General features: G+C 34.1%; 1 protein-coding gene and 3 pseudogenes across 1 annotated transcript; 1 reads left to right on the top strand and 3 right to left on the bottom strand.

Moving 5' to 3' along the window:
• Positions 1-665: 665 nt before the first annotated feature.
• LOC120151545 lies at positions 666-3,713 on the bottom strand (annotated as a pseudogene).
• A 6,135-nt stretch (positions 3,714-9,848) lies between these two features.
• Positions 9,849-11,131, top strand: LOC120151480 (annotated as a pseudogene).
• Positions 11,132-11,944: 813 nt separating this feature from the next.
• Positions 11,945-12,830, bottom strand: LOC120151446. The gene is made up of 2 exons (XM_039163899.1): positions 12,769-12,830; positions 11,945-12,686 (listed from the first exon to the last, which is right to left on the bottom strand). The coding sequence occupies exons 1-2, from the start codon at positions 12,828-12,830 to the stop codon at positions 11,945-11,947; spliced, it is 804 nt and encodes a 267-aa protein (XP_039019830.1).
• Positions 12,831-13,395: 565 nt separating this feature from the next.
• On the bottom strand, positions 13,396-15,765 carry LOC120151499 (annotated as a pseudogene).

The following is a 15,765-nucleotide window of genomic DNA, read 5'->3' as shown; positions in this document are numbered from 1 at the left end:
AACAATGTAAATCAATCTTTGTTAACATCTTTTGATATTAACTCGCTCTCCAAATCCGACTCATCAAGTGAGAGTTCCGCAAACTCTAAATATCTTACATCTCCAAAAGAATCAAATGCATCTCCACCAAAATTCCATATATTGATTTTATCATCTTCATATCGCGTAGAATTTCTTGATAATAAAAATTAAAAATGATGGTCAAAATAAAAATAAACAATTTATCCAAAAAACAAATATGAAAAATAATGTAATTAAAATTTTATTTTAAATAATTTATAATTATACATTAAATCTTTTAGAATTTAAATTTTTATAAATTAAATTAATGATACTCATCGTCAATAGTACTCAAGAGAGCATTCTAGAATTTTCCTTAAAGTAATGAACAACTGTTAAGCAACGGAAAAAATAGAAAAGTTTAATCAGTCAACTCTCAAATTTAAGTTGGATGAAATAATGGTTTAAAGAATGAATCCAAATTAAAATAAAACCAAGTGAGTTTTCGGAATAAATAAAAGAAGAGACGATTAAATCGAAATAAAGTTTCTAATTCAAAAGGAAACAGAAAAGGGAAAGAAACGAATAAAAAAAGGGTGATAAAATGAAATAAAATTCAAATACTAATTTAAAAATAAATAAATTTCTTTATTTCCAGACACCCCAACAATATAAATTTCTTCCCCGACAACCCAGCAGGTAGCAAGCAAGAGAGGAGACAAAAGAAAAGAAACAAGAATCAAGCTAATTGTTTTCGTTATTAAGCTTGGTTACAAGGCAGTTCTCTATCACTTCATCGCAAAGTTGAAGAGTGGTTTCCATGTTCCCTTCTTCATAGTTTATATCAACAAAAATACTGTATATCTCTTTATCTTCACCCAAGCCTTTGCTTCTCATCTCCTCGAAAATTTCCCTCGCCTCACTCAACTTTTTCCTCTTAATAAAACCCTTTATCAGAACAATGTACGAGCTCGCCGTAAGATCATATCCCTTATCGATCATTTCTCTGCGTAAGAACCATGCCTCTTTCATACTCCTCGCTTTACAATGCCCTTGTATCAAAATGTTATAGGAGTTGGCATCAGGGATCACTCCTTGCGCGCACATACCTTTCCACATTGCAGCCGTGGCGCGCATATCCTTTCGCATACAGAACTGCTTCATAAGACAATTATATGTGGTAGCATTCGGCATTATACCTTTTTCCAACATCCATTGCAGTAACTTCTCACCGTCTTCCAGCAGTCCGGACATGCAAAACCCGTTCATCAGCACGTTGAACGTAACGAGAGTGGGTTGAATTCCTCTATGCAACAACTTCCTCAGAAGCTCATGAGCCTTATCTATCTCCCCTGTCTTACAGTAAGCATCCATAAGAGTGGTGTACGTAATAACATCGGGATGAAGCCCTGTGATCTCCATATCTTTCATCAGTTTAATAGCTTGTGCAATGTTTCCTGATTTACAGAGCCCATTGACTAGAGAGTTGTAAGTAAAGATGTTCGGTTGAAGGCCCCTTCCACGCTGTATCTACCTCCCCACATTTACAAAGGCCATCGGTAAGTACAGTGTAAGTGACAACATTTGGTATAAGCCCCATCTGCACCATCTGATTGTGGAGGGTGAAGGCCTCTTTCATTTTGCCTGCCTTGCAATAACCGTCAACAAGTGCTGTGTATGTAATTTCATCGGGTTCCAACCCTGTACCAAGCATTTCTTTAAACACTGCACAAGCTTCTCTCATCTTTCCGTCTAGACAAAGTCCACAGATTATAGACGTATAAGTTAATAAATCAGGGAAAATTGTTCGACTCTTCATCTCATTTAACAACCGATACGCAAAAGCAATATTCCCTAGCTTACAGAAACCATCTATAAGAGTTGTGTATACCACATTATCAGGGAGTATTCCCTGGTTCAACATCTCTCTCAAAATCTTCTCTGCTTCGGCTACCTTACCAGTCTTACACAGAAGATAAAATATGCTGCTATAGGTATAAGGGTTAGGCTTTAATTCTTTAGTTTGCATTTCATCAATGAGCCGTAATACCATTTGCAGCTTACCTGCATGACAATATCCATTAATTATGGTGCTATATGTTACAACATCAGGAATACATCCCCTCAACTCCATCTGCAAGAGTAAACGGTGAGCTTCTTTTATTTTCCCTAATTGACAGAGCAAGTGAATGATAATGTTGTATGATGCTGTATTCCAACAAATGCCAATGTCAGGAAGTTCAACGAAAACCTTTACTCCCATCCAAAGCCCATCAAAATGGTCTTTTAATTTACCGAGATATACGTTTAAAGAATCAACAGAGATAATCAACCCATAATTCAACATTTTGTCAAAGAGCTTCCTCCCTTCATCAAGCAACCTGGCTTCAACAAGAACTTGAAAGAAAACATCAAACACATTGGGATCTGAACCCCAGTCTTTGTAAGTGTAAATTAAACGCTCAAGGAAACTGAATGATTCACCAATATCCAAATCAGGTTTTGACCAGAAGTCATGAATAAGTTGATGAGCCATTTTTAAATCTTTCGAGGCTACCAATTTGGACAACAATGCAACGGGCTTCAAGTGTCGGGTCCCTACGCAAGCATGCCCACTCAAGAAATCCAAAACAAGTCTGTAATCATCCTTTATGACCATCAGAACCCAAATCAAATGGTCAGATCTAAATTTGGACTCATAAGGTTTTAAACACGACAGAGAGGCTCAGAACGGCGTTTTTTGAATTTGAGATTTGATACACAAGTTCTGAGTCCTTGATGGCAGGTTTCTTTGGGGAATAATCGGGAAAAGGTCTGGTATTGGCAAAATGTGACAAGTGGAGTATTTGGCCTAAATATCTTTTGAGAATAAATCGACCAGAATTTAGGGCAAATGTTTGGGGGTAGCAATGAGATAAGCACCGGAAACAATGGCTTAGGGAAGAGACAGCAAACCTGTTCATCTTTGAAGGAAAAACCCATCATGAGAACTTTTGAGGATCCTTGTTCAACAAGACAGCAATTCTTCTCCATGCGGAAGAAACAGAATGAAAGAACTTTCTCATCACACCATTATACAGAGAATGCAAATTATCATGGCAAAATCTGCATATAATAAGATAAGGATTAATACACGTGAGTACGGTGGCAAATCAGTCAAACCATAGTTTCAGCAATATTTTATCATTACTAAATGCTAAATGAGATCAAATGCCCAATAAAATCATTACCAGGCAACGCACTGAATCAATTTCTACAAATTCATCATTCTCTTCTCATTTCAGCTAAACTTTGTACATAAACCACGTGTTGATTTGGAGCCAAATTTCAATAGTTTAACAATACATAACAAGAAGATTCCGGGAGAGGGGAGCTTCATGCAAATCAATATATTGCCTAATTACTCAGAAAATAACTTGGAAAATGTTAGTTCACCTCTCTGAATTGTAAAATCAATAAACATATCTAATGAATTTGAAGTTAATGAAAAAAAGAACATACAAATAATGGCATTCAAACAGTGAAATCTGATGTACCTGAAATTCTCCTTTCAGCAAAGCATGTAAAATCTGCTACTCGAGAGGGTCTTGAAATAGATAGGGAAAAATTAATACTTCATCTATTTAGCTAACGATGCCTTTACTTCATATGGTTATAAAAGCCATAAAGATCAACACCCCACGTAAGTCTTATGTGAAACGCAAAGGCTCAATCATCCACAGCTTTCAGTCATTCAGTGGCATTTTCTCTGACGATGGAGGAAACACATAAATTAGTTAACAACTAAAGCCCATATCCAGTTCTGCAACTGGAGACTTACAAAGAGACTATTCAATCACCTATAAAATGTCTTCGAGCTAAATAAATAGACCATCAATCCCTATTGTTTGTGGTGGGAAATAACTTAAAACCATTAACGAAAGAAGCTGATTTCAACAGCTTAAAAATATAACTTTTTCTATACCCATATGAATATTCTCTCACAGGCAATTCATCAAACATCAGGAAAGCTAACTTCAGTTTCTTTACCATAACCAATCCAACGCAAAACAACAATTCCTAAAAGTTTATCATCTCGTTTGAATCCATAGAAAAAACCCAATAAACGGATGGAACTACACTTTGTAGGGGATTTCAAAGAACACTTCAAAGGAAAAAAAACGATGGAAAAGAAAATAAAACAAAGAAAACCCACTAACAGAAAAAGGTAAAAAGATGATACCTTGAATTTGAGAAAAATCATTAGCAACCTGCTTTCATTTGGTTTGGTAGTGCCGAAAGAGGCACAAAAATCTTGCTTCGGCTAGAGAAGTAGCAGGACCAAATTGCAGTCGCGACTTGAAACAGTGATTAATCGTATCATTGGCTTCTTTATGATCTTCTATAGTGTCCATTGGGCTTTTATATGTACAACAACCTAGAGTTTATTTATTATTAGTGAGTAGTGACATAGAAAATTAGTTATGTTGGTTTTTAAAAGTTTTTATATATAAATATATTTGAAAATTATAAAAATATTATATATACATAAATAATTTTTTCAATAATAAATATATAAAAAACATCTTATATATATTTTTATAATAAAATATGATAAATAATAAAAAATTTTCTATATGATGAATTTATAACAGAGTCAGAAATTTAATATTATTTTTTTAAAATAATTTTTAAAAATTTTAATTTATAAATATTCTTTTAATAATTTATAAATATTTTTGAATACTTCATGATTTATACGTTTTTAATTTTTCTTTTGTAATTTTGTAATCTTCATTTTTTTAAATTTATATTTTTGGATTTTTTAAAATTCTTTAAGTGATATTTTTTTTTTTTGCAGTGTCGCTCAATATCTTTTTAATTATACTAAATTATTGTATGATAAATTAAATTTTAAACCTAAAGTGATTACATAATTATGATTTAAATATCTAATTCAACCAACAAATAATTGAATTATCTAATTAAAAGAAGAGAATTAATGCCAAAGCCGTAAATTGGCAGAGAAAAGGACAAGTACAAATCAAATTTTAGTAGGATCGTAAATTTAAACAAAAAAGGTTAAGTTTATATATATATATTTGTTTATTTTTGGTAAAAAGGCATCATAGGTGTACTTTTGAATAAAAATCAATGTGATCCTCATATTATTAATTTTATTTAATGTGACTCTCTAACTTAAGAAATAAATTTAAGGGTAAAGTATAGTAATGGTCACTGAACATTTCAGAAGCTTGCATTTAGGTCCCCCAACATTTAAAACTTGCAATACAGTCCCCCAACATTTATTCCGTTTGCAATATGGTCCCCCAACTTAAACCACAGTTAGAAAATTAGGATAAATTATATAAATGGTCATTGAACTTTTCAGTCACTTGAATTTAGGTCCCCCAACTTTTAAAACTTGCAAAACAATCATCAATTTCATTCTAAACCCCAATTTCCAAAGTAATTCAATTTTATTCTAACCCTAAATTCCAAATACTTAAATTAAATTCAATTATGTCAAGTTATTATTATTAATTTCATCTTATTTCATGTGATACGTATTTTTTTATATAAATATAATAGTATAATTCTTATCTGTTGAAGAAATTTTTTAATTAAAAAAAGTAGTTAGGATATAAAAGAGGTTGAAATAATTCGAATTTTAAATTTATAAATGTTATTTTGACGTATAAAAAAGTGTAAACTACTCGGTTGACAACTTAACTATCTAGCCCTTTTTACTTTTGTCATCGATCTTTTAAATTTATCAATCATACCACATAATTATTTAACTGTTTCAACTAAGCCACTAGTCATTACCAATTGATAAAAATGATGATGTGGCAGTTAAAAGGAATTGACATTATTATACATTCAGTCTTTATTATTTATAATCAATTTGGTCCTAAATTAAATAAAATTTAATAAATTAATCATTTAATTAGGATCTGACATGGGTTAGCACATGATCATGACACGTGTCATTGGTGACACGTGTTACCACCTAATTATTTATATATGCTATCATTTGGTCCTAAATTAATAAAATTTAATAAATTAATCATTAATCAGGATCTGACATGTGTTAACACATGATCATGATATGTGTTATTGGTGACACATGTCACCTCCTAATTAGAAGAAAATTAAGTTACAAGAAGTAAAATTTGGGTCTTGGGCAAACTCAAACCTGAGTCACGCAAATGAAGATATAGGGTGGAGCCACTAAGCTAACACCATCGTTTGTGTTAAGAGATATACAATAATACATATACTAATAGTATGACCAATGCCAGAAAAAAAAAGAATTAATGTAAATGGAAATAATGAGATTTGAACTTCGGCAAAAAATTTGAAAGCAATAAATGATGGGAAAATATTATATTTTTTACAATAAAAAATATTATTTGATAAATTGTTTGATAGATTTAATATTTTTTAAATTAGTTGATACAATATTTTAAAAGAATAAATTTAAGATTTATATATTTTAAACTAAATTAATAATTATATTTTCATATTTATAATTCATTATATATATATCTTAAGTTGAGTATTTCTAATATAATTAATAATTTTAATTTCTTATTAAAAATAAAATATTCAAAAAATATAAATGATTCATACATTAATATATGAATATGTTTTTTATTTATACATCTAAATATAAATATACATTTATATAAATATATTTTTATTCGTTGTGTATGTGCCTTGAACTCTTTCTTCAAGCCTATATTACCTTAAATTGAAGTATTTTAGAATTTAATTGAAGTATTTTAGAATTTAGGGTTTAGAATAAAATTGAATTACTTTGGAAATTGGGTTTAGAATGAAATTGATGACTGTTTTGCAAGTTTTAAAAGTTGGGGACCGAATTCAAGTGACTGAAAAGTTCAATGACCGTTTATATAATTTATCCTAATTTTCTAACTGTGGTTTAAGTTGGGGGACCATATTGCAAACGGAATAAATGTTGGGGGACTGTATTGCAAGTTTTAAATGTTGGGGGACCTAAATGCAAGTTTCAGAAATGTTCAATGACCATTACTATACTTTACCCTAAATTTAATGTGATTCTTTGACCAACGTTTTATCGTTGACCGCTACGATTATGATGTGGTAGTCCACAATGTTAACGTGGCGGTCCACATGTTAAGGTGGTAGTCCATGATAGTTGATAACTTGGCTGATAACATGACAAATAGGTTAAATTGGTAACTCAAACATGACAGATGGACATCCATGTCAGTACGGTGGACCGCAACTTCAACACCATGAACGTCGATGCCAACATCGTAACAGTCAAACGATGAAAAATATTGGTCAAAGGGCCACATTGTATTGTTTTCTCAGTTAGAGGGCCACATTGAGAGAAAAAAATAATATAAGGGCTACATTGGATTTTTTCCTAAAAAGTACAGAGACCTCTGATGTCTTTTTGCATTTTATTTTTTTAAAGATGTTCATGTTCGGTTCGTTTAAGTTTTTAGTATCGTGTTTGTGTTTATCTATTTGTTTCGAAGTTGTTCATATTTGTTCATTTAATGTTCACAAACACACTCGTAAGCATATTTTGTTTAACCTTCGTTTAATGTTCCACAATCAACATTCTCTTTTTATCCTTATAAGCCAAAGAAAAATGGTGAAATTATGTCACTAATTTTTATGTTGACAATTTGAATTCCAAATTTCACATGATTCAATTTAGTCTCTATCTTTACCAATATTTAAAATACAAAAAAAAAGGAGAAAGAGAACCAACTAAATGAGCCACTAAACGGGTTTGTTTGTGAAGATAAACGAACTAAACACATTTATATTCGTATTCGTTCGTTTATTAAATGAACATAAATTTTTTATTTATTATCATTTATCTAACTTAAATGAAAATAGACTAACATTATACGAATAATTTATGAACCATGTATTCATTAACACCCTTACTCCGGTAGAGAACACCCATTAAACTTCTTGTTAAATCCAAAAGAATAAAAAGCATAAGATCGTCTCCACTCTCTTCCTTTAAACTATTAACACTTATAAAAGAATGTATCGTACATATAATTTATGCCATATGATTGTATTTCGACTTCAGTGGACCAGATTTGATTAGTCTATTACTGATAGGTCCCATGTGGTGGAATATGGCGATTCCATATCTCAATTAAAGATATATTCCCTTCTTCATCAAACCCTCGAAATCGTTTAATTTTGTTGTCTCTGCTGACAAGCTTCGGCTACCAAGTGGTTTTAATTACATAAGATTTGTTCAATATAATGTTAGTTAACGTTGTATCAAATATTAGTTCTACGAAAATAAAAGATTATTAAACATTTGTTGATCATATAAGTAGTATTCTTTTGTTCGATATCGAGATAAGAATACAATCATGAATTTAACTCCTACCATTAGGGGGAAAAATCCAACTTCCTCCTCCTTTTCTCAACTTAATTTTCTCAATATGTTTGTGACGTCTTAATCGACGGTGAGATTAATCTTAATATTTATTATCGACCGTCGGTGATTATTAATTCTCTTGTTTTTTATATCATGTATTTTAGTTTCTTTTTCTCGAGTCTTTTTAATTTTTACAAGAATCTCTGTCCTTGTAACACGTTTTTCTCTATTTTTGTGGTACGTATTTTCTCTGCTCTTGTTGCACGATTCTTATGTTTTTGGTACATTTTTCTTATATCTTTTATGGTGGTTTTGGTACTCGTACAAAAACCATCACCACATTTGTTTTTTGATTGGTTTGTTAGTGATCACGTATAGTCAGATCCCCTATTTGGTAAAAGGTTGTTTGTCGATGTAATCAGAATTGTGTAGCAAAGCAGCCTGTCAGATTGTTTGTTTCCCTCACCACTCCTTTATCATTTAGTAAAACATCTCATTCGACAGATACAATGTGTTTTTTTTAATGTTACTGGGTTTTGATATTGGTCGTAATTCTCAATGGAAGGTTTTATTTTTATTTGTATATTTAGGTATAATATTTTATTTTTATATGAGTCTTTTAGTGACTGTTGTCTCCAATATTTCTCTATATTTTGATGGACTATAACTTTAATTCATTCTATTATTAATGAAACTAAGTTGTCATTGTTAAAAAAAATACAATCATAAATTAATCAAGGGTTTCTTTTGTTTGATAAAAAAGAGCATTTATATCCGGCAAAATCTCATCTTGATTGCTCTTTTGTAGTTGGATAGATTCTGCTGTTGTTTTACTGGGAGAGGACTGCGTATTTCATGAGAAAGACAGTTAAGTGGTGGGAATAATGGACCTTTATTAATCTCTATGTTCAATGGCTACCCTTCTTTTATGGGTGGAGGGTTAGGTAGAAGCAATATAAGATCAAAGAAACCTTTACATATATATAATATTAATTATTGTAAGTCTCAAATAATAGTTTTTTTTCCAAAGAAGTAGAAGGTTCTTTAAGAAGACACATTTTGGTGTAATAAAATGGAATACATAGAAACCTTTAATATTCTCTCGAGTGTAGTGCTAATTAAGCCTAAACCTTCTTAGAGGGTGTGTGTAAGAGAGATTCGGCACTCCATTTATTTCCCACGTGAAATTTCTGCCATCTTGCCTATGAATGTGCAATCGAACCAAGATATGTTGAATCAACTAATAGAAGCTTTAAAAAGTACATAAAGAAACAAACAAGTCATCATCCGACAGCAATAGTGAAGAATAACAAGGCATCTAAACAGATAGGGAAAAGTGAAGGACCTTAAAAGCTTGCCAGCCTCACACCGAAAGTCATAAAACCATTCCCCACATCTAAACCGTAGTGAAATTTTATGTTAAGGATCGAGATAAAATTTATCGAATTATCGTTTTTCGGGAACCGAACCACTCATTCAATGGTACAATATATACCAATACGGGGCTAATAGAAGCATCCCTATTTCCCTCTTGAATTCTCTAAGTTTAGCCAAAACAATGAAGCTAAAACAGTACTCTTTCTTCGCTCTCCTCCCATTGATCTCTTTGATCTTTCTTCCCTCCCTGGTTTCGTCTCAAGCCTGCCAAAGAGCCTGTGGCAATCTCCCGATGAAGTATCCGTTTGGAACTGGCGTCGGTTGCGGAGATCCACGCTTTCAGCAATACGTAACTTGCGACCAACAACACTCACCTTGAGAACTCACACTGGAACCTATCCCATAACCAACATAGACTACAGCAACCAAGTCATATACATCTCGGATCCTTCGATGTCGACTTGCGGCGGCTGCACTCAGCCTAGCAAAGGCTTCGGCCTAGACTGGGATGCACCCTTCTCTTTCACAGGCGACAATGTTTTCACTCTCCTTGACTGCTCGACCACTACGTCACCCATTTTCAGATCCAACAGTTACAATGTTGATAACAGTAGTGCAGTTCCCCTGTGTGATAAACAGGGTGCACCGGTTGTAGTTACTTGTACTCTTGCAGGGCAATTAGCAATCTCCCGATTTCCACATGCTGCGTTTACACGCCGGTCGATCTCGGCCCGTCGTTCGAATTCAACTTGCAGAAGTTGCAGTGCTCTTCGTATTCCGCTTTCTACAGCTTCAGTGGCCAAGAATCAAACCCTGATAACTGGAAGTACGGAATATCGCTTAAATATAAATTCAACGTGTATAACAACTATCTGAACTCGTGCGCCGATTGCGAGAAAAGCGGCGGAGTCTGAGGATACACCGGAAGCTACAATTCATTCAATTGCAACTGCCTTAATGGCGTAAACACCACATCTACTTGTTACTTCGTATCATCTTTTAACAATGGTTTGAGGCTACTCCACTGCTTACAGGTATTTGTTCCATACTTACATCCACATATTTTTTCCTTTTTAAGTCCGATGTCGGATGTCGAATATCGATCACTAGCTAATACTAACCGATGACATCGTTGTTTTCGGAATCTTAAATGGTTGCAGGAACTTTGCTGATGTATCCTCTGGTATGGATTCTGGCCATGGAACTGCTATAGGGCACCACTCGGGAAGGGCAAAATTCCAAGTTCCAGAATGAATTAAATGTTCAAATTAGACATTGCTTTTGTTGTTTCAAGGACTTTTGCAATATGATAAGGGAAAATGCTTTTATTAATTTTGTAATTTATCTTCATTTCAGACATAAAAAAGGGGTTTTATTAACCATGTCTATTGACAATGGATATGAACATTTGACTTGTCAGTGAAATACCTAACCGTCCCACTACTATCATAAAGTGAGCAAATAAGTCCCTCATCTAAATAATAAACCAATCAAGTCCCCGTACTTTTAAAATGGAATTAAGTTGGTAAATTGACACTACCATGTGTACAATTTTTTGTATTTAAAACTCTTGTCATATAAAAATATTATCATTTTGTTATATCCTAGTCATCAGTGTCACGTCGAATTTTCGTTTTAAGAGTAGGAAGATTTGATTGGTGCATTATTATTTAGTAGCGGGACTTACATGCTACTTGATGATAGTATGGGACTGTTCAGGTACTTTCACCCATTATTATATTCTTGGGGATGAAGTAACTTTGCATTTTGATTTGTAGAGCAAGGAGTGTATATATAAAGTGATAAAATTAGAGGTTAAGGTTCTCTCGTGGAATATGATTCATTGTTATCCTATTGAAAGGAATCACTTTCATAGTAAAGGCTCTTTCTTTACTATTTTGGCTTTCATGTACAAACAAGTGTCATAAAAGATGCCCACGGTTTTTTTTTTTTTGGATAATTATGATTTTATTACCCAACTCAATGTTTAATTACAACCAATCCACCAATCTACAACGAAATAATCAAATAAACCGCCTACAAAATGATTGGTTAGACTATACCCCAAACCTTACAAAGCCTTAAATTCGTACTATCAAGTCTATTAATATTAGTTCTCCTGAGGCGGATTCCGATAACGTCTTTAACATCTTTGAGCAATCATTCGATCGTTCTACGTCATCCTTGAAATATTCTCTGATTTCTTTCCTGCCACAAAGAGTAGATAAAAGCAGTCCAAGAGAGTTTAAGAATGGTAGTAAGAAGAGACTTCCCTTTCCATGATGAACATGCCTTCGAAACCATATCTTCCCATGATAAATAAGTAGTCTTCATCCCATTAAGGTTCAGAATTGAGTTCCAGAGATCTGTTGCTAGTGAACAGTGCGAAAAGAGATGGTCCCTTGTCTCGTTTGAGTTGCTGCAATTAACACAAATACCGTCAGTACTAATTCCCATTCGAGGAAGCCTGTCTCTAGTTGGCAATTTGTTCAGTAAAGCCATCCAAGCTATCAAACTAAACTTCGGAATATGCAATGGGAACCAAATTATTTTATGCCATGAAATATTTTGCCCTTTAGATCGAATCAAGTCCCAAATTTCCTTTACTTGCGGAGAACCGACTGAAAGAATTGGAAGAGCTTCAGCCCTTGATTTTAATATTCTGCCGATACTCCAACTTACATTTGCAGCAGCTCGGAATTGCCAAAAGTCATGCTCCTTAAAAACGTATGCCTTTAACCATGCAACCCACAGTGATCCATCTCCCGCTAATATTTTCCGAATTAGACTAATGAGACGAGCTCTATTCCAAGATTTAATGTTCTTCACTCCGAGGCCACCTTCCGATTTGGATAGACAAATAATTTCCCAGCTCACACGAGCACCAACAACAAATTTATCTGCTCCTTTCCAGAAATACCTTGAGCGATTTGGATAGACAAATAATTTCCCAGCTCACACGAGCACCAGCAGAAGATTTATCTGCTCCTTTCCAGAAATACCTTGAGCAAAGCTGTTCCACGGTTTTAGTCTCTCCCCATTTATATAAACTTGTTCCAGGCATATGTAAATAGATAATTATTTGTAGTCTACAAATACTTGGACATCACATCCTCATCAAGTATCAATACAATACAAGATCAATATACATCCCTTCTTCTTGATAGGATCGAAATTCAAATACAAGATCAATATGACCATCTAGGTGTTTAATATGATACATTGTCACATTTCAATACAAAATTTATGCTAAAAATTGTTTGAGAATATGTTGTTAGGTATGTCCTAAATGTAGTTGTAAATGACATTTTCTAATAATTACAATTATGTTATGTTTCGGTAACATGGATGTATAACACTTGTGTACAAGTAATTTAAGAGTGCAATCTTGAGGAGATAGAGAAATGTTCTGAATTTAGACTTTGGTCCCGCTGAGCCTGAGAGAATAGATACATCCGATTTGAGATCCGAGTATCCTAAGTTACGAAAGTAATATTTTATCAAATGAATTGCCAATTCATCTTTCAACCTAATGTTTATATATCTCCCCATGTTAATTCCATTATCATCATTGGAAGGGCAAGGGGAGAAATGTAAGCGAAAAGGGGGGTAAGAAATTCCCCCATATATACAGAGATTTACAATGACCGCAAAATTTGTCATCTCTGTTTATCTTTACTCAAACTTACCCATTGTGAGTGAAAACTATGATTAATTTCTTTGTTTAATGTTGTCATCTCATGGTGCAGCATTTTGGTTTTCCTTGCTTTTGTAATTTATCCCACAGGCATATCATCTGACTCGGAGATTGGTAATGAGCGGTGTAATAATCCTCTATGCATCCGAACTGGCAAAAATTCACGCTGTGTCAGTACTCGACTGCTTTCGAACTGTTGAATTTTTCCACCCATATGCCCATGCTCACATCTTCCATCTTGAATAGCTGCAACATGTGCTCAAAGGTTGTTACTTAACACTGATCAAATCCGGTGTTATTAAACAAGAATAAACCGAGATGACTTGCTCGCAACTTGTGTTTCTCAAACTCATCAACGACAAACTGAGTAATGTCTGATGAGACTGTGTACCCCGGACCATTGGTATAGGGAGGATATTCTTCTTCTGGCCATTCCTCAAAAAATTAACAATTATAGCTACGGTCAAATAATAATAAAACGAGGGAATCACAGCCATTAGCTGACAGAAAGCAGAGACAAGAATCATCTTAAATTATGCTAAGTCGCTCAGATGAAGATGTAGGAAGTATTTTAGTAGACAGAAACACTTTAAACAGTGAATTACAGGAAGGAAAGGGCATGTTTAGTGCTATCCACAACTAAATTGAACACAACTTTAAATTCCAAACAGATTTACGTTGATCATAACTAAAATTTCTAGATTATCATGCCACTACTTTAGAGCAAGTTCAACAGATAACATACACCTCGTATGTTACTGCCCATTTACCATCTCGCAGGGGTTTTACGTCCAAGCTTCTTTGCTTCCTTAATCACAGGGTCTACCCGAACAAAAGTATCATCGTCACACTTCATAATGTATTTTGCAGCAACTGTATCCATGTAAGAAACTACAACAATATCACCAAATATTCTGCTTCCTTCTTCAGTTCCACATTTATATCCTTCTTCCATTCTGGACAAAAAGAGCCTAAATATATCAGGCAAAGGATTTCCAAAAGAAAGAGCTAGTGCCTGCTTTATCTACCCTTACCAGCGCTACCAAAAAACGAGCAACTACTTTTGAATATTAACTTATGCTGAATCCAGGACTTTCTCACAGCCATCCTCTCAGCAAAATGATTGTCAGCGGAAAGGATCCCGATAAAAAACTCTATGTTCCCATCAGGAAGTGGAGGCGCCTTCCATTTACTCAACCTCTCAAGATGCTTTTGTGGAGCGAAACTTGGATGAGAAGTAGGCAAGGACGCAGCAATTACAGAGTGAACATCAAGGTCACCCTTTAGAGATAGCCCGGTAGCATCCTCAAGCACAAATCCCTGAAAATGTTATCAGAAATTTAAAGACATGTTCTATATGCATCAAATCAATAAGCCAATAACAGGAGATTACGAACAGCCCTATATTGAAATGAGGTAACATGACGCCCATCGACATTGACATGGTAGACCTCCAATCCGGCACTCGATGTAAGAACAAATAACTTTCCCTCCACATAAGGGTACAGCCAAGCAAAGGCGACCTTATTTGTTCGGCCTATCAATCTTTTCAACCACCATGTAGCCTCCATACCCTTCCAAGCCATTGTCATCATCTCGAATCCATTTCTCGCACTTGACTTGTCCATCAACTGCCCCCCAAAATGATATAAACAATCAGAAAATATATATAGAGTGGATCATATAAGTAACTTGTAAACTACCCCTTTCATAGCAAATATCATAAAGCTACACCATAACCAACTTCACTACAACTAACAACAGAAAATTATTACCAAATTCATAGAATCTTTTCAACCTACTTTCTCCATTTACTTAGTCAGCATTCAAACAAATGCAACAAAATTATATAAGAAAATCATTCAACAAAAAGGCAACCTGTTTCCTCATCAGCTCTAGACTTCCATCCTTCGCACAGCAATGCCGATCCCCATTGCATCCGATAACAAGTATTCTGCTCAATCACCAGCTTCTCGCTCCAATCCCCTTTCAACCTCGGATTGAAATGAAGAATGCGTGGCGAATCCTCGACGTCGACCGTCTTCAATCCTTGCAGTTCCACCATCAAACTAATTTGGCGATGAACAAATATGTAAGCAAATTTGGCGTTCAATCAAGAAGAAACGATCATTACGTGGCAGCGGCCCCCTAATGGGTTAGAGGTTCTTATATGGGTTAATGCCAGAGGAGAAGGATTTCTAAGATTGTAATTCTTTCCTACTTGTTTTACCAAAAATATAATTAGAAACAAGGTCATTGCAATGGATCAGAGATGTCTAAGAAGAAGCGGGGAGAAGATGAA

The sequence above is a fragment of the Hibiscus syriacus genome, unplaced genomic scaffold, assembly GCF_006381635.1.
Source record: "Hibiscus syriacus cultivar Baekdansim isolate YM2019G1 unplaced genomic scaffold, ASM638163v2 tig00111059_pilon, whole genome shotgun sequence".
In the NCBI taxonomy this organism is placed as follows: domain Eukaryota; kingdom Viridiplantae; phylum Streptophyta; class Magnoliopsida; order Malvales; family Malvaceae; genus Hibiscus; species Hibiscus syriacus.
Note: the sequence above shows the minus strand (reverse complement) of the source record. Positions and strands in the feature narration are given on the sequence as shown.

Bases quoted from the DNA above. Each gene is read 5' to 3' on its own strand.
- LOC120151446 (XM_039163899.1), bottom strand. From the start codon at position 12,830: ATGCCTGGAACAAGTTTATATAAATGGGGAGAGACTAAAACCGTGGAA. The intron at 12,687-12,768 runs GTATTTCTGGAA...AAATCGCTCAAG, and splicing joins GTGGAACAGCTTTGCTCAAG to GTATTTCTGGAAAGGAGCAG.